Below are 22,784 nucleotides of genomic sequence, written 5' to 3' on the forward strand. Positions count from 1 at the left end.
ATGAAAAGGCTCTTTTATTAAGAAGGCGGGACTTATTCTGCCATCATTGCACTTTTTCCTATTCATAGTATTATGAGTGCACCTCTTATATATCTAAAGTCTTTAGTGACTGTATATCTAAAGTCTTTCTTAAAATCCACATTTTGACAAGAAATACATTTGATGTAGTTGGATCCTCTCTAGGCTTACCGAAGTCTATCATTATACCATGTCCTGTTATTCATGTTTATATTAATTAAAATGCAAAGCCAGCCATTAACAAGTCTTGCATAATTTCAGCATGCTAATAAGAGGGTTCCATGTATTTTTTTTTACCATATAACAGAATAAGAGATAGAAAAATAATCCGTTTGACTGATATTTCTTGCCAATATTCACACTTTTCTCACTTTTTTCTTAATTTTATATTTACGTTTAATTTGGTGGGTCTGTGAATAATCAAAAACAGCATTAGACCACTGTGTGTTCAACAAATAGGTTAAATAATTTACATATTTAATGTTTTATTTTTACATAACTTTTTACACAACTTTTTATAGCCATTCAGAATTATGAATAAACATAAAATGTTAAGCTTATATGCCAAAAATATGTTTTAAACTATGTACTGTAGATTGCAAAGCAACTGTGCATAAATATTATTCCAATAACCATAATACAATTACATAAAAAAACAGAGAAAAACAAAGTTCTGCAGATGACATGGAAAAAACAACAACAACAACAACAATAACAAAAGATGGCCACGAATCAAGAATTAATTCCCACGACTTATTAACTTATGACCATGTAGTACTAATTTGTTCTTTCATTCCCACACTTTAACTAAATTAAAACGAATCAATAACTTGGATTAATAATTCTTGATTTATGGCCTCGTATCTTGTTTTGTCCCCCACATATCATTTGTGGGGCTCTGTAGTTTTAGGACATTAAAATAAAAAAATAATTGCTTAATGTTGCCCATGTCTTTCTAAACAAAACTAAATTAATAGTTGCTCTTAAAAATCTCACTTAGTACATTCTTTAATATTATATTTTTCCCCACAGAAAGTTGTTTTACTAAATTTTACTTAATTTGCTGTTGTTTAGGGAATAAAAATATAGTAATGAGGCTTTTTTTCCCAGTGGAGCTCTGTCGCTGACTGACAGAGCCATATGACTGGCCAGTGCTAAGAACATTTTAGCGCCCTAATGACCTCACCACTATTATTATTTGCAGCTAACGTTATTGTCATGGTAGTAAATAGAAACAGTGGGTCAGGAAACAAATTCCAATACAAACACTTACATACATTTGACTCCCAAACTGTCCAGAGAATAAACTATCCCCTACTGGTATTTAGTCAGATATCATGACAGAGCTCTCTGAAACCGTCACTGTCTACAACATCACAAGGCCTAAGATCGTGTAAGAAACCTATATGAAACCAGAGCAGGAAAAAAACACTCCAAATTTATGAATTTACAGGAGCTAGAGGCTTCTTTATTTGGACCGGCGGGCAGCAGAAAAATCTTACAGTATGTAGGTTTTATAAGCCTGTGCATTATATATCATTTTTCTTTATATTTCACTTAACAGACAAGACATGGGAGATTCAATGAATATAGTGTGAAGCAAAATCTCTATCTTCAACTCTTACAGGTGTTTTTTTTCCACAGATCCTCCCCCCAAAGCATTTTAACAGCATGACGTTAACAGCAAAGTGTAATTTACAACACGGCTCGTCTCATTTGCCTCCCTCCGAGTCAGCCGTAGATGTCCACTTCTATATTTGTATCTCTTGAAAGAACAACTCAGCCAAAGCTGAAGGCTGCTTTTTCCATTAATGGGGAGATAAGCATATATATATATATAAAAAAAAAACCGTTTGATATATAGATTTTTATTAGTGCCACATTTATTTATAGAACACTATACCTGTAAATAATAAGTTTGTAAAAAAATTCAATATAATTTTATAGACTTTATCGGAAAAAATCAATAAATTATAAAATAACAAAATGTGATTCTCTGCTGTCCCCAGATCCAATTTAAGAAGGCATCTTAATTAACGCTGATACCTTTCAGGTTCTATTCTAAGTGTAAATGAAAGCAGTAGTGAAATCAGAGTGTATAACGTATATAATCCAAAATATTGTGTTGAGATTTCCATCTGCTCAAAATGCAAGATGATGAATTTCCATTTTCTGCATATGTTAAAGGGGAATCCAAAAGCATTTGTTCTTTCAAAAATAAAGCTCTAACACGTAATCAATGAAAAGTTCGGTTAATGCAATTGTTTGGTAAACCCCTATAAGATATCTACAACAGAAATGGACATGAAAGTATACAAGGTCTACTTTAACTCTATTTCTCTTGGAAATACTGAGTTAAAGTATCAACCTTCTGCTTTCACTCTTCCATTGAACACTCAGACAGACATATTTATTTACATGTACAGGCAGAATTTCAATGAATAACATGACAAAAACACATTGAGGTAAACGAAAACTGCTGGAAGCTTCAAGAGGAGCTGTGGTTAAATCTTAAAAATGAGCTCTATTAAAAAATGACGGGCCGAAATCATATTTAAATAACATATTTCAAATCAGAAACAAAATCTGTCATGAACTGTCCCAATAAATGTTGTTTTAAATAAATCAGCCAAAATACCTCAACATATGGTAAATGCAAAATGATGCCAAATGTGCAACCAATCGCTTAAGTTTGAAATAACACTTGATTTTTTGCTCATAGTGAAGCTTGCAGGCAAATTAGCTGCTCTGAACAGAACATAATCCCACTGTTAGTATAAAAGTGAGAGTATTATATCTAACAATGGTTATTTCCATTCAGGCTTCTTTGGTTTGATCAGGAAAACATTACATTAGCATGTTCATAATAAGATCTTATTATCAGAGGATGAAAAACTCCTGCAGGGGTCATTACATAACTATCAAGTGAATGATGGTTTGCCACTTATGTAATTGATATATCGTCATGGTATTAAATTAATTGCATCTATTGAAAAGAAAGCAGTGATACATTTATTACTGGGAATGAAATATGTATTGAATGGAATTTAGTGCACTAGCCTCCAAGGAAGAGGTCATCTGAAATGGGATCCAATGCTAATCATATACGACATGGCAGCTCCTACTGAACTGCTGACGGTGGAGATATCATAGACCACTATTCATAGGGTTCGCCAGTACACCTATAGGACTGGGATCTATGAGGCGTTAATGTGAAATAATGTAGAGCAGCATTACTGTCACTCTTTCAATGAAAGAGGCTAAATAAATGATAAAATATGCATTGCAATGTATTAAATTTGTATCTTACCTCCTCCTCCACAATCTCATCTTCATACTCTTCTTCTGATGCCATCTTCAAATAGATTTATTGAGTCTACCCAAGCATATTAAAGACTGTCAGACACATTTGTAAATATTTACTAACTGCGTCAAACTAATTCCTGCCTCAGACACTGAGAAATAAACAGGTGTTTTTGAATACTTTAGATGGCAAAGCTTTCAAATTCACCAGGACTTGAAGGACACTCTACAAAGAGGCATTAACAAAAGGCTAGGAATGCTCTTCCAATTTCAGTGTTAAAGTTAAAGAACCAAACTAAAAAGTTGACGTACCTTTACTATAGAAGGTTACAGTAGAATTTCAGCAACCCTACAGTAAAGAAGGTGCTCGCTTTCCATCCACTCGTATTCCACTTTATGTATTCCTGCAAACCTAAACAAAGACAAAAGTGTGTCAGTTTTCCTCTGACTGAGCTGACACTTTAGCGTGGGTGGATCAACAAAAGCAAACTTTTTATTTTGTGCTGAAATCTTTCTGCAGGCCTTGTTAGTTGAGAGGGTTTGACACCTAAGACGCCCCAAAACGCTTCGCCTCCTGGCTGAAGCCTTGCGACAGCTGCTCTGAATCGCTCCAGCTATTTGTCATGTAAGCCAATGCTACGGGCTGATTGGCTGGCTTTGTTTAGCTAGTGGAGCTCCAATGCCTTCTGAGGCTACAGGTTAATTTTAGGTCTGACCACTAACTACCCTTTTTTAGGACCCAACTCCCAGAAAATGATATGAAATAATGCTTTTCTATGCGTTTTCATCAAAAAGATTGAGAGGAATGTGGATGGGACTTTAACAAACTCCTGTCCATGAGGTGAGTTGCTTCAGAAAGTCTTCCAAGAAAAACAAAGTCCAGGAATAAGTTCCAGCTTTGAGTAATTGGTTGTTCCTGCAATGGTGGCCAATAAAGTCAGATAATTTTTATCAGGCTGTGGTTAAAGGACCAGCATCGGCCTCAGCATCACTTCCATACCAACAGGCTGTAGAAGATGGTCAATCCAACAGAGCAGGCCATGCAAAGAGTGCTGGAGAGTAAAATCTGGTGTGCTGTTTGATTTTGTGGTTTTTCCTTTGCTTACCGTTGACTTTAAAGTTAAAACGTTTCCCAAACTGCCAGAGCCTCCCCAACTCTTCCCTCCTGAGAAACGCCGGGCAAAAGCTCACAGCTGCAACGGCACTCCGGTTATCATGTGCCCCTATCCACCTATCAGTGGGCAGCATTCTCAGGTTTCAAAAGCTAAATATACACTAGCGACCCTTCAGAAAAGTGCACCTGTTCAGCAAATCATCAGCAATACAACTATGAGGAAGAGAAAAGAAAACACTGGAAAATACCTGATTTTCTCTGAATGAGGGAATGTAGGGATGCAACATTCAGCAAGATGTTCTGTGTGGGTCTCGGGAGTAGTGGAGATCCTGGGGGGGAAATGGGGTCTTATCTGTGAAGATGGCTAGAGAAACTTCTTGAGGTCACTGGTTTACATCCAAGTGTACATGGAACCCAGAGGCTGAAATCAAGAGTAAAATAAACTGTTGACTTGTCCACCCAATTACAACCCCATCTAGAGTGACCCAGGAACTGATAAGAATGATTTGATTCTCAGTCTATATTCTATCTACAGGCACTATACTCAACGCATGTGGACTGTCCATTATACAGCTAGTATAATGATGATCTAAGGATGAGTCATTATTAAATAGCTTTTTAGAAAGTGCCACTACAACATCTCCCAAGTACTCCTGAGCAGACAGACAGCTGCTGTCTCCCCCGAATCCAATCCTGATGAGTACCTTACAGTATTAAACTATTCAGGGTCACTCAAAAATTCAGCGGACACTATTTTTAAAGCACCTTGAGTGGCAGTAAGGGGATGATGTTTAGGCACAGATGTATGTTTCCTTAAACCCATCATTGAGTGGAACAGTTTGAACAATACTTTGCTGATACACATCGAGACACAAGCTATACGACAATTTTATCATGATGTGCTCCAGCCATTTCCACTCATAAGTCTGACAGTTCTCCACATCTCCGGGGTGAGGCAGCATGACTGAGCGGAACGTGAATGACAGAGGCAGCTGTGACTGTGTCAGCTCAGTGTTTCCCACTGTCCTCTATATCACAACTCCAAACAGTGATGGAATAGTATAAATAAAGTATAAAAACAGAACAATAAAATATTTAAAAACTGTATCTTTTTTCAGCTAGATGCTAAGGTAACAATTCTCATTTTCATTTATTTTAACTTGACAGGCCTTCTAAAATAACTGATAATTAAAATAAATATTTAAACAAATGACAAAACACACAACAAAGCTTAAAATTAAAACTTAAAATATAAAAAGAAACAGTCATGGACTAACAGGATAGAAATATCATCAATTAATTTTCTCTATATTCCTGGCTTGCAAATGAATAAAATATACAAAAATGGGGTCAAACAGGGAGGAAATTTGAAGGGAGATGAACTCTAGTTTGATGATTCTATTCAACTGGCACATACTTTAAGATTTGAACATTTTATTGATTTTCCATGCAATTTGCCTAACAGGGGGTTAGGTGGGTGGCACAAGTTGGCATTAATAATAAAACAAATGTAATATTGATTGGGTTAATATTTTAAAGATTGGACTAATTAGTACATATTAACAGGGTGGAAAATCAATAATTTCATCCAGGAATAGCTTATGAAGAATACTTGAATCCAGTGACATGACGCTTTGAGTGCCATAAAGCTTAGTCACTGGAAAATGAGTAAGTAATAAGGGGGTCTGAACAGCTGAGGATGGGTATTAAAACACTTTCAATGACTCCTAATTTAAATAAAAACAATATCTCTCACTCAGGGAAACAGCATTTCAAAACACAAATCCAGATACGGTGCCAGAGAAAACCTGTTTACCATGACTAATGAAATTAAATTTAAATATAAGCTGCACCGCAACATCAACAGGTTGAGTACTAACAACCCTATCAAGTGTGTAGTCCTGCTTCAGGTGGATGCACAAATAACTATCAAGATAGTTGTGTTTTAAACATCATTATGAGGCACTGAAGTTCTACATGAGATCATCTTATGTAGAGATTCTAAAAAGAAAAGTCTGTCAAATGTCAAGGTCTGTTCACTGTGATGATCCACATTACCGATTACCAATGCCTAATTTAAAGACAATGCAGTAAATAAGGCATTCTGCATATTCTTTGACCAGTTTTTAAGCACTAGATTTAAAATGCAGTTTGCCACCAGTGACACAGAATTCAATTGCAAAAAATCTACACACATAAAAATATACAAAACACTTTCCCTTTACAATGTAAATGTTTAAAAAGTAATTATCTGTGCAAATAATTACAAAATTAGGTCCAAATTCAGTGATAATAATATGTGTAAGGTCTACTCTGTGATATGTATTAAAATGCTATAATTTTACTACACAAAGTTCTATCCAGATTAAGTTCAGATCCTCCTTAACCATATCAGGTTTTTGTTCAGGTTAAACATGTACTAATTAAATTTATTTTTAAAAAGAGACACTCTCCTTTCAAACCATGCAATGCCCCCTAGAGGTGGCAAAAGAGCTGTGGAACGTAACCAAGTACTTCAGCATTGTAAATCAGTGAGGGGTAATAAGAAAATCTGTGAAACATCTGTCATGACAGATAAAAACACTTTATTTAGTTGTATTTTACATGAGTGCAGTCTGCCGTTGCATGGTAATGTGTCTCCTCAACCCAGAGGAGACAGAGAGTCATGTGCAGGCACAAGGTTAATGAAAATACTGGACTGCACACACAGGGCAACACCATGTCAGGTAGATGGATAAAGCAGCGAGGCCACTCCAGGGAGGAATCCGCTCAGCTAGAGACAAGTTCTCTTAGTCCAAGGTCTGTGCCACCCTATTCCTCTTTCAATGGCCATCCGTGCAGAAAAACACTGGGTTTATGTGGTCTCGCAAGTCCTGACTTATTTTAGTGAGTTAGTTACAGATTGTTCATTCACAGTTCTCAATAATCTGTAATAAATTAATCAAACGGGTTCCGGTGACGTAGCGGAGTCACATTCACAGTGAGCGACACCCGGTGGTAAAGACAGAGAGAGCAAACTGCTATCTGCGGTCTGAGCCTGAGGTCATCTTACTCGCAGCCGTGACATCATCCATTCTAGACCCTGGCAGAGCCTGCGGACAGGAAAGAGACATTCAGCTCGGGCAGTTAACAATGCTACTATTTTCTGTCTTTCTCTAAAGAAGACAAAGAAAGACATTTGTGCTTTCTGCCTGTTAGTCAGGGAAAGGCCTCGGAACTAATGACCTTGGTCATAAAATGAGGTGCAGTTTAGTCTTTTCAGTAAACGTTAATGACCGCTCTAACATTCCATTATGAAATCTACAGACCTTCTCAATCATATTATGGCAACACATTTTAAATATTATTTTCTGTGCATCCAGGTATCCGCATGCATCCACAAAGCAGTCAGAATGGGGTTAGAAAGGTACAATTTGAATTTGCTTTACTGATACATTGTGAAATTCTGCATTGGCCAGCAAGGGTTGCCTATATATAGGCATATATTACTGCCACATGAGAAAAAAAAATCATGCTTTGGTACATCATAATTATGAGATTAGTCAAAATTATAGGGCTGGGTATCGTAAAAAAATTTCGATACCGATACCTTGACTTCGATACCGGTTCCTGAACGATACTTTTTTCGATACCAATTTTATCAATATAACATCACCTAAAAAAAACACTTTTATTTTTTCAGTTTGTTGACTTTTTTTACACTCATATTTTGAGTCTGTAAAAAAGCACCAATGCTAATGTTTTCTATGTTTCCTACTCATTTAACAACATGTATTCTTTACTTCAATGAGCTCATTGTTTCTGCCTTAACTTAATGCATTGTTTAACAATGAAACTGAATAAAAATTAATTGAAATGCATTACACACAGTCACCGCTGATAACAGATCACTTTAAATTGTAATTTAGACACATGCATTTTCTGTAAAGCTCCTTTGAAACGATATGTTTTGAGAAAAATGCTATACAAATAAATGTGAATTGAATTAAATATAGGCTACTGAGGTGCTGGATATATATGCCTCACGCTCAGCACACATGAAGCTTGCGCAAAGCACTGGCAAAAGTACCCTAATGATTATGGACTTGTCAGGAAACGATAGCAAGGAGATATTTTAATTGTTTATTAATGAACAAGTGTTTACTAAACGTGTTGGTTGCAAAGATGATTATTGCGAATTTGCGATGCTGACTCGTCATCCCTGCAGTAGTGAACGCGAGCGCGCCTATATGGATTAGGTAATCAAACTATTTATTTCTAATTGTTTCGTTTAAAAGTAGACATATTTTGAACATATATAGAACTATTTCTCATGTCTGTGAGGCAAGTATCCTATACGCTGAGTTTTGGTTTATATGTGACGCGCTCCAGTTCTTGTAGTCGAAGGCGGATAAACTTTCTACTCTCGAGTGTATTATGTGCGCTTTTAAGTGCCTTATCAGATTTACCGTGTTACCGGTCTTGGCAGCAATTATCTTGTCGAAAATATTGCATCGTGTGCTTATGGCATCGAGTCGGGTACATAGGTACACTTTTGATCATTTCCACATATTTTCTATCTATCTGGGTTGGACGCTTACACACACACACTACAGCCTCATGTGCGACGAGCCAGTCTCTGGGCAGCCGCGTAAACTAGTGTTTTTCCGCCACAGCCAATCATGCTGCATGTTTATTGTTTCACTGACATTGACTAGATTAACCACTTAGGTACCGAAACTTGGTACCGAAAAACAAGACATGTTTCGATGCTCGGTAGTATCGAGGCAATTCGGTCGGTACCTAAAAAGTACCGAACTCGGTACCCAGCCCTACAAAATTTAGAGATACAATCATTATGACACACTAGGTCAAAATGATCTACTTTGGCATAATTATTACTTTTAATTTCATAATTTTATGATTGGAACTTTTTGTCATAATTATAACTTTTTTATGTTTGTAATAATTATGATGTAATTTGAAAATTAGATACTTTTTTCTTATAATTTTGAACTTTAATAATGAGAAATAGTAAAAAAGACAATAGCAACACAAATTAAACTTTTAAAGGTGCTGTGTGTGATTTTTAGTGGCATCTAGTGGTGAGGTTACGAATTGCAACCAACAAAAGTTACGGTGGCCAACAGGAACATATGTCATAGTCTGAGACAGCAGAGAGTAGCCAGTTCAGCAATGAGGTTTCTTTTCTTTAAGGATAAATTAAGAAATTATGTTTATTTAATTATTCGGTAAAACTATATATTATTGTGAATATTATTGTTACTTGTTCATCATTGTGTCAGTGTTTTATTCGCTGAATTAAGCTTGCTTCCTTGCACGAAGAGCAACATAGTAACGAAACGCATTTGTCCGTTTAGGGCTACTGTAGAAACATGTCGGCGCATTTCAATGTAAGTGGAGCCGCGGTGTATGTAGATAGAAACTGCTCATTCTAAGGTAATACAAATATAACGGTTCATTAAGTAAGGTCTTTATACACCACTGAAAACTTCCTTTTCAAGGTAGTGACGAAACGCGCTGTGTAGTGCTGTTAGTTCGCTGTCGGCTACGGTAGAAACATGACGAGACCTCCATAGCAGGGGGCAGTTAAGTGGAGTTATGCCCGCAGTTATGGAGATATAAATGTCTCATTCTAAGGTAATAAAAACATAACGGTTCATTATGCAAGGCTTTATACACCACTGAAAATATAGTTATGGGTCTTATATTGCATTTATGTCAATAGATCCTCAGAAATATTACACATTGCACTTTTAATGTACATTTTTACTTATGATTTACCAAAGCATGATTTTTTTCTTATGGTGCGGAAATGGGCTTCCACAGCTGTCTGCTTAAAAGCTCTTAAAAGCAGCCTTTCCACTGCACACAAGATTTGGGCATGGACGTCGGAATTCGCCCTAGTGGCAGTCGTAATGCAACATTGGAGAGAAGCTCTTGCTGTCTCAGAAATCTTCTCCATTAAGACACATATGTTGCACTAAACAGTGATACTTGAGCCAGGTAGTGTTTTACAGACACAGAATATTTCTTTTTGTGTCTCCAATAGAGTGCAAAAGCTAGAGCCTTTATATGACGAAATTTCAGCATGGTGGAATGAAAAATGAATGCAAATAACAAACAGCTATGCATATAGGACAAATGACTGCCAATAATTTGAGTAAAAATATGGAGACAAATTTTTTTTAATTAATAATTTATTATTTATCAATAACCATGCCTTTAAAAAAAAAAATCAAGTGCTTCTGATAAAGTTTTAAAAAAGTACTAATAATTCTCGCTTAGCACACACTAATTTGCTTGGTATACTATGCATCCGATCGACATGTTGAATACTTTGTAATTGCTCAAGTTAAATATTTTTAACGCATCTAAAGCTCAAAACCGATGCAAAAATTCCACATTCGCAGATGGTCAGCAGCCCACGCAGCCCCAGTGCAACTCTCCATTGCAAATGAATGACTACCGGTTCATCGCCTGTCGTTTGTTGAGTGCAGTGGAAAGGCGGCTAAAGATGGAAGATTCTTGATTAATATTAAAAACAAGCATGGACTGGAAAGCCAAGGACATGTCTGCATATGTCTGACAGCAATTGCTGTCTATGCATCTTTTAGACGCCTAATGCGGATTCATCACTTCTATCGTTGCTAGTTATGTATTCAGCCAAAATGACTAGAACAGTAGACGTTTACACAATCTGTGACTCATTAAATCATCTCGACTGAACATAACACTGAACTGGATATTTGTATGTACATGTTTGTCGTGGCTCTTACCCTTCTCCAGTGAGGGCACAGCAGGCCTGGATGTGCCACTGATGGTCTTTGATGGAGGTAAGCTGAAGACTCTGGGAAATCTCAGCAACAGTCATACAACCCTTCACATCTTGCTTGTTGGCGAAAATCAACAAACCAGCTTTTTTTAGATCCTAATAAAGAGAAAGGAGGAAGTGGAATCAAGAAGTCATGGCACAAAAGAGCGAACCAGACAGTCTCAGTACAACCTAGGGGTGAGCGATATGACCAACATCTTAAATCATGATATGAGTCATTTTATTTCACGATAACAATATATATCACAATAGTTACTTTTGCTTTAAATAATGTTATGATATAAAAAAATGTTGATAACATTGAATACAAAAGTGATTCAGTCAAGAGCAGTGAGAGATTCTCTTTTTCTGTTGTTCGATTAACATTAATGACACCGATGATAGCAGATATATTTGGATCCAATATATTTGTGTTTTCTTTCTCAACTGTTTAAGTTCACTCAAGACATAAATGACTGCGTTTACTTGCAAAGACAGTCATTTTGAGAAGTTGTGTATTTTAAGTTAAAGCCCAATTTTGTGGCAAAAAGAGCATCGCCTTCATGTGCGCCATCTCTCAGACTGAGCTCAAATATAGCGGAACGTTGTCTTTCTCTACTTACTGAACGCATTCAAATGATAAGCTTTGGTGACCGTGCAGCACAGCAATGTCACGTGAGCGTAACCGCAATAGAGACGATAGTCCAAAATCTCTACCAGTTGAAAAATTTCTACCAGTTAATCGTGCCTACCGGTATAATGCCCACTTCTACTACAACCCCTTTAGCAAGTATGTGTGTATGTACCAAGCGGCAAAATTTTAATCTGAAAAATTAAATCTACCCGGAAGTGCGAAAAACTGCAATACACCGAAAATCCGCTAGGGGCAGGTCCCAAAAGGGAGCAAATGTCCATAGACTCCATGTTAAAATGTCCATTTTCACAGCATAAATTCATGTTTTTACAGGTTGGTCCCATGGACTTTTTTTGTATTTTTCGATAGGTTCCGAGTGCCTGACAACTGTGAGGGGGGTGAATTTTTTTCTAACTCGTTAGTTTAGATCGTATTTAGATATAAAATGTATGACAAATAAGGGCGTGGTTAACTTTGATTGACAGCTTGATTGATAGCTGATAACGGGCTGCGCCGAGTGGAATTCCTGAAATTTGACGTCTCGGCCAAGATCTGACACAACAAACTGTTGTGCAAACTGTCATTGGATCGAGGTAAGACTGCTGAGTCTATATATACCCTCTTAACATTGATTGCTAAGTGCTGGCCCCTTATTAATCATCTGAACGTGCTCCTCCCGAACTTAGTTGATAAAACTTCATTTAAACTGCACTAACGTTAACCGACACGCTCCATTTTTTTCCGGTAAGTGACATTCCACTACTATTTCACGTAGTTAGCACTATTTAGCATCAATGTTTGTGGGCAGTGGCACTGCAACAGTTAGCATTAAATCGCCTCAGATAAGTTAGCATCCGAGGTACTTTACCTATGGTTATAACTGACGTTTGAAACACTGTAAATGCGTCTGCCAAATGAATAAATGTAACATAAGAATAGACTGATATGTCCCACATTGGAGTGTTAATATATTTTGGGTTGTACTCTTCAGCAGCTTTGCAGTGAATGTAGTAGCCCTAGACTGTAAAAGTAGCCTAGTCTGCCAGTCGTTCTTATAACGTAATGGTGTATTCACACCGAACACGAATAGAGCGTCAAATACGTGTCTATCGCGTCTAGTTAGACGCTTGAACATTCGCTCGAGTTCCAATTTTTCAACTTGCGCGGAAGACGTTCGCAGCAAATGCGTCGCCCAATTCGCGTCATTTGCGAATGATGCGTCTATTCGTGTCTTTGCATTGACTTTGTATGTAATCTACTCGCGCAAATAAATAAATTCGTGTTCGGTGTGAACACACCATTACAGATAGCTGAGGCTGCTGCTGCTTGGCTGAAGAGGCTCAGTCTCACACAAAGCCCGCCCTTTTACCCATATATGGATTGGGCAGAAGGTGGGCGGGGTTAGGATTTCCCAAGATTTTCAAAGATGGCGCCGCCCATACCCCCCATAAACGGCCACAAAACCGTTATTCAGAAAGTCTATGGGTGACGCCACAGACACTTTGTCCATTTTTTTTTTGCAGTCTATGGTATGAACACTCATGCAATACCAGTTCTCATACTGACATACATATACTCGCCTCATGGGCTAACATCCTGTAGAGCTCCTCTCTGGTCACTGAGATTCTCTCTCTGTCTGTGCTGTCCACCACCACGATCACAAACTACACAGGAGAAACAAGTTAATGCGACACAGCCTTTATGATTCAAGATAACTTTACAGCTGTCTTAGTTTGCTACCTCTGTGTTAGTGTAGTAAGTGTTCCAAGAGGAGCGCAGTGATTCCTGTCCTCCAATGTCCCACATCAGGAAATGAGTGTTATTGACCACAATCTCTTCCACATTGCTGCCTATGGTGGGTGAAGTGTGGACCACCTCATTCATAGAGCTGGAGATTACAACAACGACATGAGCATGAAATGAACAACAAATAGGTCAACACCATAAATATGAAAGCACTATAAAATGAGGCTGTAATTTGCATGATGTAATCACGGCATCACGTGTAAATATATAAAAGTGACAGTAAAGACTTTTATAATGTTTAGTGTTCGACCAATATAGATTTTTTTAATAGCCAATACAGATGCTGATATCTTAAGTCCCTTTCACACAAAACGTTGATCCCAGAAAATTGCCATATAATTGCTTGAGTGGCTTCTGTGCGAACAGAAACACGTCCCGGGATTGATCCTGGGATCAATCCTGGGATGTGGACCTGGTAACATTGCCAGGATCAGTCCCAGAATATGAACAAAAGGCATGATCAATGCCATAAGGGGTGTGTCGTAGTGATGACGCTAAAGCTGAGATCTTTCGCCAGCTTAGAGGAACGATGCACTAGTTTATGACCGAGTCAGAAAAAAAATGCAAGAGTGTGGTTTGTCAACAGAGAAATCGCAGATCAATAGCAAACTGAAGATGCTGCAGAGACATTTACATGTCACATCCTGATGTCATGTGTCTTTAAGGGATCTTTATGGGACACACAAATCCCGGCAGACATTATCAGTGTCCTTTCTGGAATCTCTGTGTGAAAGGGTCTTTAGAGTGCAAGGTGGCCGATAAACTTGAATCGCTTGAGAGCCCCTTTATACAGTATATATATATATATATATATACAGGTCCTTCTCAAAAAATTTGCATATTGTGATAAAGTTCATTATTTGCCATAATGTAATGATAAAAATTAAACTTTCATATATTTTAGATTCATTGCACACCAACTGAAATATTTTAGGTCTTTTATTTTTTTAATACTGATGATTTTGGCATACAGCTCATGAAAACCCAAAATTCCCATCTCAAAAAATTTGCATATCATGAAAAGGGTCTCTAAACGAGCTATTAACCTAATCATCTGAATCAACTTATTAACTCTAAACACCTGCAAAAGATTCCTGAGGCTTTTAAAAACTCCCAGCCTGTTTCATTACTCAAAACCGCAATCATGGGTAAGACTGCCGTCCTGACTGCTGTCCAGAAGGCCATCATTGACACCCTCAAGCAAGAGGGTAAGACACAGAAAGAAATTTCTGAACAAATAGGCTGTTCCCAGAGTGCTGTATCAAGGCACCTCAGTGGGAAGTCTGTGGGAAGGAAAAAGTGTGGCAAAAAACGCTGCACAACGAGAAGAGGTGACCGGACCCTGAGGAAGATTGTGGAGAAGGACCGATTCCAGACCTTGGGGGACCTGCGGAAGCAGTGGACTGAGTCTAGAGTAGAAACATCCAGAGCCACCGTGCACAGGCGTGTGCAGGAAATGGGCTACAGGTGCCGCATTCCCCAGGTCAAGCCACTTTTGAACCAGAAACAGCGGCAGAAGCGCCTGGGCTACAGAGAAGCAGCCCTGGACTGTTGCTCAGTGATCCAAAGTACTTTTTTCGGATGAAAGCAAATTTTGCATGTCATTCGGAAATCAAGGTGCCAGAGTCCGGAGTTTTCATGAGCTGTATGCCAAAATCATCAGTATTAAAACAATAAATGACCTGAAATATTTCAGTTGGTTTGCAATGAATCTAAAATATATGAAAGTTTAATTTTTATCATTACATTATGGAAAATAATTAACTTTAGCACAATATGCACATTTTTTGAGAAGGACCTGTATATATATATATATATATATATATATATATATATATATATAGTTATACACACACACACAGTACTGTTCAAAAGTTTGGAGTCGGTTAAAATTACAGCCATATTATGTTACATTATATTATAAAATGAAGAATGAACGATTTGATTTATAACTAAGTGCAATACTTACAACTGATAAAGTATGGTGGTCTTTCCTGCATTGTCCAGCCCAACAATAATGACTTTGTGCTCTGGGGGAACAACAGAAAACTGTTAAATATTTTAGTAAACACTTTTCATCATACCCAGCATTGCAGACATTCGTCTTTGATTTTGAATGTTGTCAAATTAGCTAGAATATTTAACACACAAACATATGCATGACAGTTATTTGAATGTGTCACTGAGAAATGTGCCATCCTTTGATCAAAAAGGTTTTCTATTGACAATAAAGTGTTTTATAGACTACTGGCATTAATTAGACTAATTTTGCCTCGCACACTTAAACATACAGCTGTATAAGCCAACTGAATTTATTGCTTCATAATACACCACACACTTTAAAAATGAACTCATGCCCAGCATCTTGGCAATGCATCTCTATTTTTTTTATATATTATAATGATGATTATGCTGTGTGGCACAATTATTAACCCACTTTCACACTGCAACCTATAACAATTCAAGCTGTAACAGGCTCCGGATATGGCTGTTTGCACCTGCAGACACGTCAAAGGCATTAGAGACTAGGTGACGTGGTAACACATGTAGGTTTGTGTAAACGTGGCCAAATAGTTTCCACAAGAGAAGACAATGCTTTGTTGCAACAGAACTTTGCATACTCCAGTTTATCATGCGTGACAATGGACGACAAGCAGATGTAGCTATAGCTAATGCAAATATCTCTAATTTAACTGACTGCCACTTGCAAAAGAGCCAGCACTTTTTTCAGCCCCACTGTCCACAAAAAGGCCCAATAGAGGTTTAGATTTGATATAATACATATCAGACACCTTTTTACTTTATTTTGTGAAATTCAAAACTTATTTAGCTAGAAATAAACTCCAGATAATTGATGCATGTACAATTTTGATACAAAACATTTAAAAGAAAAAGGGAAATTAAATCAGAGTTCACTAGGGCACTCTTCCCGAAACTTCATACCACGATCTTATAACAAACAATCACAAACCACAATCTGAATTGCGTGCTTTCCCAATTTTGAGATGTACAGTCGAGAATATCCAGACTGGAACAACCCTATAGACTATTTGCACAATTGATAACACAGTAGGCCTATTGTATTAAACAATCAGTCGTCAAAATAAGTAATTAAATCCTGAGTTAAACTTTAAAACACTGCATATAGGCCTACACTGATCATCATAACTGACTGTCTTTATGTAAATACTCGCCAAGATGAAAATTGACATATTTGTGTATATTTGACTGTTTATGCAAGTGCCTAAAACCCCAATAGCCTATAATTTGCTCGTCCATGTTCCGCTCCATCTCGCAGCGCGTGCACACAGAAAACGTGTGGGGATCAGTCTCTTTCACAGTTTAATGCGCTTTTAATAACTCTTTTTAAAATAAAGCATGTCCCCAGTAGACTGTGTTTAAGGACAGTCACGTTACATGATTTACCTGATTTGGACGTTAAGTTTAGGCTTTTAAGGAGGGACGAAAGCACACCGCTATAAAAGAAAGGAACGGCATGCAGCACAATGATTATTTTATCCTTATTATCACGTTTACATAATCGTTGGAAGCCAAAATCCAAAACGAAACAACCAACTGCTGTTGAATTGTTTTTCAAATGTTTCACCACCACGCATGAAAGACACATGGTGAAATTTACTTACTAATTACATTGGCACAAAAAATCCGATGTTTTACTCATATCTGACTCATATCTAATTTGTTGCACACATGTAAACACAAAAATCTACTCGAGATCCGATTTTCCCACATCTGATCTGAGCCACTTCCAAATGTGGTTTTAAATCAGATACATATCCGATATATGAACATCCGACCCTGGCAGTCACGTGACCTGTCAGTGGCTGGCTGGCAGCTGGCTGTCTGCCTTGGCAAAAATCAGTTTTTGTGTTTTGTGTTTCTCCCTCTCTAGCTCATTTAATATGCATCTGTTGTTATGATTATGTTCTTTTGTATGACTGATGTTTTGGGGCCGGTTATCCTAATTAAATCAGTCAAATGGCCGTGATCACTACTGGTTGCTTACTGACGCTTGCTGGACGCTCAATCCAGCCAGAATTCATTATGAAATGATTTCACGTTGGCCACAATTATTGGCACCCAATTATTGAAATGTCCTTTTCCTAAGATAACAGCTCTGAGTTTTCTCCTATAATGCCTGATGAGTTTGGAGAACATCTGACAAGAGATCAGAGACCATTCCTTCATACAGAATCTCTCCAGATCCTGCAGATTCCCAGATCCATTTGGTGCTTCTTCTCTTCAGTTCATACCACTCATTTGGGAACTTGGAACGCCATGGAACGCAGAAGCTTCATTTTGTTCTCAGTGACACATTTTTGTGTTGATTTTGATGTTTGTTTTGGATTATTGTCCCGATGGAAGATCCAATCACAGCCCATTATACAATTTCTAGCAGAAGCAGTCAGTTTTTTTAATCTGTTGGTAGTTGCTAGAATTCATGATACCATGTATCTGAACAAGTTGTCCAGGACCTCCATCAAAAGAAATAGGCCCACAACATGAAAGATCCAGCAGTATATTTAACCATGGGCATGGGGTAATGTTTATCCCTGTTTGCACCAAACCCATCTGGTGGGTTTGCTGTCAAAAAGCTCTCTTTTTTTGTTCCATCCAAGTGCCTTTGGAAGTTCCAGTAGTGTCTGACAACTGAATATGCTGGAGTTTGTTTTTGAAGGGGCAAGGAGGATTTTTCTTCAAACCCTCCCAAAAAACCTTTGCTGTTTGATAACAATTTTAGCCTTTCTGACCCAAAGACTCAACTACTCTCAACAATTCTCCAGCTGTGATCCTTGGAGAGTCTTTGGCCACTCAAACTATCCTCCTCACCAAGCATTAAGACAATACAGACACATGTCCTTTTGTTTCCTCATTTTTATACTCCTGTGGAACAGGAAGTCATGGCTTGACAATTTCATACTCCTAGTCATCCTGGTGTGCTAAAAATAAACGTAAATGAAAATATACTTTCTAGGGGTGCCAATAATTATGGCCAAAATTCATTGGAGAAAAACATTTATTTCATGATGCGAGTTCTCCCCCACTTTCAATTGTTTTACTTCAATGAAAGATTCAAATTTTTTGAATTTTTTGAATGAAAGATCAAAAGGATAAACAATGCAGATTTATTGTCACCGCTGCCTTTGCTCAAATTTACCAAGGGTGCCAATAATTCTGGAGTTGACTGTAAATTACAAGATGCCCTGAACTTGAAGTTGATTAATGGACAATATGAATGGGAGAATAAAGAAAAGGAAACTAAAGATGAAAGACTAAATAAAAAAGTATTCTGAAAAGAGATGCTTTTCACAAAGACACTTTGAAACTGATGACACTCAAGAGTTTAAAGCTGATATAATCATGTCAGCTAAGCATTCATTTGCCAAAGAGGGTCCAAAGGTCAAGGTGTATTGTAAAGATGTGCTTTAGCACTTCAATTAAATTAGTTCTTTTTCTCATTCCTCGTATTCACAAGAACATACAAAATAGCCTGATATCAAGTCCTTGTTTTTGTAGTAAAAAAAAAAAAAAAAAAGATCATACAGAAGTATGAGTTGTATCACATTCAAATGTACAGTTGTGCTAACATTTAGGCTAGATTTAAAGTCACATGATTCCAGATCTCTCTTTCTCTCTGAACTCAAAGACAAGAGAAGTTTCAACAATAAAAGTTTTTTTCCCCAGTACTTTTAACGTTCACAACCACAACACATTAAATAATCTAAACAATCTCTTCACAAAAACCAAACCAAAACACTTTTTTTAATAACAATGATCTGTAAATTATACTGCTTTAAATAAAGCTTTTGGAAACTGTAAAAACTGTGGAATATGATGTGTATCATTTTCAGACCATTCTAGTTTGCTTACAAATATCACAACACAAGTCATTTCATTTGTGCAATTTCAACTAATCATAACCTATGTAACGGGCCAGGCAACTTCAATATGTGACATCAGATTATTTGTAGAAGTCACAGCACCAATTTTCAATACCTCACAGAATTTTTATTATTTGCAAGGCATAAACACAGTGATACATAGTGGCAACACAGTACAAAGTTGACAACCAAAACAAAAAGACGAAACAGCCGGTTCATCACAATACGGGGTTGCATTTACGGTGTTAACTTTCAAACATTTAACCTTAAAGGGTTAGTTCTCCCAAAAATGAAAATTAAGTCATTAATTACTCACCCCCATGCTGTACCAACCCCGTAAGACCTTCGTTCATCTTCGGAACACAAATGAAGATATTTTTGATTAAATCTGAGAGGTGGATCACTGCTACATAGGCTGCCTAAGGGAATGAAACTTGACGGCCCAGAAAGTCACTGAAGAAAATGTTTAAATATTCCATGTGACTACACTGGCTCAACTATAAGTTTATCAAGCGACGAGAATACTTTTTGTGCGAGGAAAAAAACAAAAATAACGACTTTATCCGACTATTCCTTTTCTTCCTTGTGGGCCTGAGACGAGAGTTCAAGAGATTTCCACGACGCATGCGCGAGAACTGAGAAGAGGACGTTCTTCTTCTAATACTTCTTGTTCAGTTCTCGCGCATGCGTCGTAGAAATCTCTTGAACTCTCGTCTCAGGCCCACAAGGAAGAAAAGGAATAGTCGAATAAAGTCGTTATTTATGGGGGTTTTTTCCGGAAAAAAAGTAGTCTCGTTGCTTGATAAACTTATAGTTGAGCCACCAGACAAAGCACATGGAATATTTAAACATTTTCTTTAATGACTTTCGGGGCCGTCAAGTTTCATTCCCTTAGGCAGCCTATGTAGCAGTGATCCACCTCTCAGATTTAATCAAAAATATCTTCATTTGTGTTCCGAAGATGAACGAAGGTCTTACGGGGTTGGTACAGCATGGGGGTGAGTAATTAATGACTTAATTTTCATTTTTGGGTGAACTAACCCTTTAAGACTGAGAAACATTTCAAAGACATTCTTAAACTCAAATTTGTTCTCGTCATAAACTCAAAGTTCGCTCCTGGAAAGTTGAATACTAACCTGCACAAGAAGGGACATGAAACTGAGGAAAAAAATAAAAATCAAAGGGGTAAAAAAAAATAATGTGTATGAAGGTTAGATTCTAATTATATCATCTTATCAGTTCTGTCTATTCCATGAAATGCAATATATTATATATTATATATATATATATATATATATATATATTTATTTATTTTTTTTTTTTTTACTGTGTATTTCAATCAAATAAATGCAGCCTTTGACCTTGGTCAGTATATGAGTCTTCTTTCAAAAACATTTTTTTTCCTACTACATCTAAACTACATCTGAATTAATACAGACTGATGGTACTGCATCTGACTGCAGGCAACAATCTCTAAACTCTCGTGTTACACGGCTCACCCATATCACAATGATCTATTCAGCTAATGAGTAAGGTGAGAAGAACTGAAGAGAAATGTTCCACTGGGTTATGTTGCAATTTGCACATGCTCAGTACCTCATTCACTGATGTGAAAGTCTTTCAAACAAGATTATGCTTTATGAATATCCCACAGCATTTATTATAAATGAGAGACCACTGTCTATCACATGGACGTTGTGTAACAAGAAATGCTGACACAAACTCCAGCGCTTTAAGGATTAAACCACTGTCAGAGACACACAGGCTGACCAGTGTTTCAAAATGCCCAGCATGCACATATCACAGAGGAAAGAGGCACAAATGACCTAGCTAAAAAAAGCCAAGAGTACTGCAATGGGTGTTTCACTTTTGAATTCATATTTCTGGTGCATGTTAATCTATACTCAGTGCTGATATTTGGTTTTCACATTCACTTTATATTGATATGTCCTCACTGGTGAGTTATGTTATACGTTATCAATACCAGACGAAGTACGTAAAACCAAACACGTATAAGGGAATATAATATCAATATTTTACCCACAGCAACGGTAAAATGCGAACAAATAACGTTACATTTCCTATCACATTTAATCTTACATGAGAATTACACAAGCGTGTCACAGTGCTTGACACGTTACACAACAATTATCTATTAGTGAAAAATAAAGATATCAGGGCTCCATCCTACACAAATACAGATCGACCCTGACAGCAGAGTATCTGTCAACAGCCAGTCTGAAACCATATTAGCCAGTTTATTGAAGCCTTACCGACTGTTTTAATGTAATGACAGTCGTTCACAGAATATTTCTACCTTGAAGAATGTATATACAACATGTTTATAATTAACGTATATAAGTCTTTTATAAGCACCAGCGTCTCTGGTTTAAAGCGAAACTACAGTAACAATTTAGCAAACACTTGCTAGCTAATAAAAACCCATATAGCAAGTCAATGTTTAAATATCATCGAATTATGTTTTAAAATATACTGCTTGACGTACCTTGGTGGTTAAAAAGCCTCCATAACTTTGTAAAAATGATTCCCATCGCTGATGTCCGTCCTCGGGCAACACCACCCAGCAGCAGCAGAGACTGAAAATCTATCTGCTAGCCAGCTAAGCTAACAATCCGGTTCAGTACAAAATAGTGCTCACGGTAACAGTTATTCACTCCTTTAATATTCTCCAGTGGATGTTATCCATGTCTCGTGAGGATGGGATATCTAAATACTGCATCATTGCAGTGCTGTCATGTCTGGAGGTAAATGAAACGAGGGCGTTCATTTGGCTCTGCCGCAGAGACGAGCGTCTGAATCTGAAACGCTGAACTCAATCAAAACAGTTTACAGCCACGCAACACTCACCGGAAGTCTCACTCGCGACCTGTCTGTCTTAAAAGCTAGTGCGGAGCCTAGCTGAACAGCACACTAACGCGAATGTTCGGCACTTTTGGGCTGTAAGGGAATGATGTCTAGATAGGCAGGTCACTAGGTTTTGAGATACAGCCACACTCTCACTGAAAGCATAGTGGACTGAGAAAGCATTACTTGCGTGCATGTATAATAAAGTGAGACAGTTGATCTATGTATAAAAAAAGACAAGAGATGGCAAAAAAGACACAATATTGCAATCAGTTGTGCAACTCCTAGGCTTACATTTGTAAAATAATTTAATCGGATTTTTCAAAA

At 37.3% G+C, this 22,784-nt stretch overlaps 2 protein-coding genes across 26 annotated transcripts in view; both read right to left on the minus strand.

Annotated features, from left to right (window-relative positions):
• neb (nebulin) overlaps positions 1–4,564 on the minus strand; it is a 63,615-nt gene extending 59,051 nt beyond the window's left edge. For all 25 annotated transcript variants that reach the window (XM_077217018.1, XM_077217016.1, XM_077217008.1 and 22 more), the window contains exons 1-3: positions 4,428–4,564; positions 3,634–3,733; positions 3,329–3,394 (exon numbers count right to left, since the gene is read on the minus strand). In XM_077217018.1, coding sequence (XP_077073133.1) covers positions 3,329–3,373 — 45 coding nt within the window. In that variant the 5' untranslated portion in view covers positions 3,374–3,394; positions 3,634–3,733; positions 4,428–4,564. The remainder of the gene's footprint in view (positions 1–3,328; positions 3,395–3,633; positions 3,734–4,427) is intronic.
• A 2,434-nt stretch (positions 4,565–6,998) lies between these two features.
• arl5a (ADP-ribosylation factor-like 5A) lies at positions 6,999–22,468 on the minus strand. Its single transcript, XM_077217123.1, has 6 exons — positions 22,099–22,468; positions 15,659–15,719; positions 13,624–13,771; positions 13,464–13,547; positions 11,215–11,366; positions 6,999–7,527 (listed from the first exon to the last, which is right to left on the minus strand). The coding sequence occupies exons 1-6, from the start codon at positions 22,142–22,144 to the stop codon at positions 7,479–7,481; spliced, it is 540 nt and encodes a 179-aa protein (XP_077073238.1). The 5' UTR covers positions 22,145–22,468; the 3' UTR covers positions 6,999–7,478.
• Between the last annotated feature and the right edge of the window lie 316 nt (positions 22,469–22,784).

The sequence above is a fragment of the Siphateles boraxobius genome, unplaced genomic scaffold (genome assembly GCF_051911475.1).
Source record: "Siphateles boraxobius isolate OS27281-9 unplaced genomic scaffold, OSU_SipBor_1 7, whole genome shotgun sequence".
In the NCBI taxonomy this organism is placed as follows: Eukaryota; Metazoa; Chordata; class Actinopteri; order Cypriniformes; family Leuciscidae; genus Siphateles; species Siphateles boraxobius.